The 3,044-nt window shown below is 42.4% G+C and overlaps 1 protein-coding gene across 1 annotated transcript; it reads left to right on the top strand.

Moving 5' to 3' along the window:
- Window positions 1–251: 251 nt before the first annotated feature.
- Window positions 252–2,345, top strand: ACTBL2 (actin beta like 2). Its single transcript, XM_022551507.2, is given in 4 exon segments — window positions 252–1,194; window positions 1,197–1,858; window positions 1,860–2,075; window positions 2,078–2,345. Coding segments are annotated over 4 exon segments (1,455 nt in total). The 5' UTR covers window positions 252–752; the 3' UTR covers window positions 2,213–2,345.
- The last annotated feature ends 699 nt before the right edge of the window (window positions 2,346–3,044 follow it).

The following is a 3,044-nucleotide window of genomic DNA, read 5'->3' as shown; positions in this document are numbered from 1 at the left end:
TGTTAACAATTACAGATACATTTGATGTTATAAAACAGTATATGAATCTTGAAGATCAAACCGTTTTAAATATCAGTGCAAATACATTACTTTAAAATTTACCTTATCGCTAAACTTTGTTCATTGCTGTATAACTCAAGAGTTATTGCAAATAAATAAATAAAATTTTGATAATCTGCACTTTAATAAGTCACACAAGATGGCTGAGCAATCAGCCTCTGTGCAATCAACATGGACACAATAAACCTAGTTCTATGAACCATGTCTACCCAGAGTAATGCTTAAATGAAATTTGGTTATTAGAAATTTACATCAGAAAAGAAAACACGTAGTGGTTTACTTTATTGATTTTTCTTGATCTCTAATGGCTTAGAAGTCTGTTAAATATCCTAAATTTTACACGATACAAATGCATTATAATTACAGCTGTCAGGCCACTCTTAGCCATTCATTATTTTCATTCATTAAAACAGTTTCTATCATGATGATATCCTGTGGGGTTAGAAATCTAATAGGAAAAAAAAAATCTTGAAAAAGTAAAGTTTGCAAAGTCAAACTCTTAAGAACAATACATTAAGAATGAAAAGTCAAAGCTAGTTAGAGAAAATAGACCCGGAAGGTAAATCGGGGAGGCAGTGGCCCTTTTGGCGGTGTTACCCATACCTCACACTAGCTTCCTTTCATCTTGCTTTTATATCCCCCATTGCATCATCATAGTTATCTAGACACTGCACCAAAGCAGGCTGACAGCCATGTGTGGGTTGCCTAACTACAGTAACCTGAGATTTGGCCATTTGGTAGGCAATTTTCTCCTTATGAAGGAAGGTCTACTAATGATTTGTATCATCATCATTATTATTAATACCTCAGAGGCAACCCCACCCAGAAATGCTGAGAACTGTTGGAATAGGACATGGGTGGTGCCAATGTGTACCTTTAAATACCTGTCATCACAGCACAGGCTCCCCTCTTTGAAGGCAGCTCTGAAGTGTTTTCAGCCTGTTCATTCTCTCTCTTGCCCACCAGAGTCTGGTACTTACTCTATATTTAACTTCTGTTCACTCATCTGGAAGATTCTGGCCAGCACTATGACTGACGACAAGCTGTCTGCCTTGGTGGTGGATAATGGGTCAGGGATGTGCAAAGCAGGCTTTGGCGGTGACGACGCCCCCCGAGCTGTGTTCTCCATGGTAGGGCACCCCGGCACCACGGGGTCATGGTAGGCATAGGTCAAAAGGACTGCGACATGGGGGATGAGGCCCAGAGCAAGAGAGGCATCACGACCCTGAAGTATCCCACTGAGCACGGAGTGGTCACCAACTGGGACCATATGGAGAAGATCTGGTACCATGCTTTCTACAACGAGCTCCGCATGGCACTGGATGAGCATCCCATCCCCCTCACCAAGGCATCCCTCAGCCCCAAGATCAACCAGGAGAAGACTCAGATTATGTTCAAGGCTTCCAACACACCTGCCACGTATGTGGCTATCCAGGCTGTGCTGTCCCTCTATGCCTCGGGCTGGACCCCAGGCATCATGATGGATTCCGGAGATGGGGTCAATCACACTGTACCCACCTACGAAGGCTATGCCCTGCCCCATGCCATTCTTCATCAGGATCTGGCCGGCAGAGACCTCCTGAAGATCCTAACAGAACGAGGCTACAACTTCACCACCACAGCTGAGTGGAAGATGGTTTGCGATGTCACAGAGAAGCTGTGCTACGTGGCCCTGGACTTTGAGCAAGAAATGGTCAGTGCTGCTTCATCCTCCTCACTGGAGAGAAGCTACGAGCTTCCCGATGGGCAGGTGATCACCACTATGAATGAACGCTTTCAATGCCCTGAAGCCATTTTCCGCCATTTTCCAGCCCTCCTTTCTGGGCACTGAGTCCAGTGGGATCCACGAGACAACGTTCAACTCTGTCATGAAGTGCGATGTGGATATTCGCAAGGATCTGTATGCCAACACCGTGTGCTCTGGAGGCAGCACTATGTACCCTGGCACTGTTGACTGGATGCAGAAGGAAATTGTAGCCCTGGCACCCAGCACCATGAAAACCAAGATCATAGCTTCCCCCCGGAGTGGAAGGACTCCGCTTGGATTGGGGGCTCCATTCTGTCCAGCCTGTCCAAGTTCCAGCAGATGTGGATCAGTAAGCAGGAGTATGATAAGGCTGGTTCTCCCATCATCCACAGGAAATGTTTCTGAATGGGCTTCCATGCCAATGCGTTTACACTGTCCCCAACTTCTAGGTCATAGCAATGGTTCTGCTTTTATCCACTTGCAATTGAGTCAAGGTAAATCTTCCACTCTCGCTAGTGGGTAAACCAGCAAACTCATCTCCATCCAAGTACTGCGGGCTCCCCACCAGCTAACCATATCTTGACCTCTATCAATTTAAGGAGGATTCTGAGATCCTATTCTATTTTCTTTACCTTTAGGGTTCAAAGACATGTAGACCTGCTTAAATGAAAATAAGTGACAAGGAGTAAAATGAGGAATGTCCTTTCAGAATTTTCAAGCTTTAAATACTAGTTCTTGCTTAAAATATTTAACCATAGCAGGCTGTACCACCCTGTAAAAAATGTATATGTATTTAGCAAACATGTCTTATTAGTTAGAATTTTGGTTTTGTTTTACTTCTTTGTAGAGAGATAATGAACTATATGGATGAAGAAAATCCATATTTACATAAGCACTAAGGAAATATTTTATCTTAAAATATACTGATAAATCTGGCTATCTGAGCAGCTAATGTGAATTTCTTAATTCCCCAACAGTCACCATTTTAGTGACTCCTTATTTTGATTTCCTTATTGCATAATGAAACAGCAGCGTTCCATTAATATTGTTTATAAATCAACTATTTTCAGCTCAGAATGGAGTTCTGCTGGTCAAACACATATTTTAACGTCTAACTTATCGAACTTCATTATACTTGTAAAACAGCAAAACTACTACAGCTAAGGCCTAACTTTTAAAATAGAAAGAGAGAGAAAGACACTGTAATATTAAATTAATTAATGTCAGTATGCTGCAG

Source organism: Delphinapterus leucas, chromosome 3 (genome assembly GCF_059928025.1).
Source record: "Delphinapterus leucas isolate spDelLeu-1000000601 "Yukka" chromosome 3, BTC_Dleu_Yukka2, whole genome shotgun sequence".
NCBI classification, from domain to species: domain Eukaryota; kingdom Metazoa; phylum Chordata; class Mammalia; order Artiodactyla; family Monodontidae; genus Delphinapterus; species Delphinapterus leucas.
The sequence above is the reverse complement of the archived record's forward strand: the minus strand, read 5'-3'. Positions and strand labels throughout refer to the sequence as shown.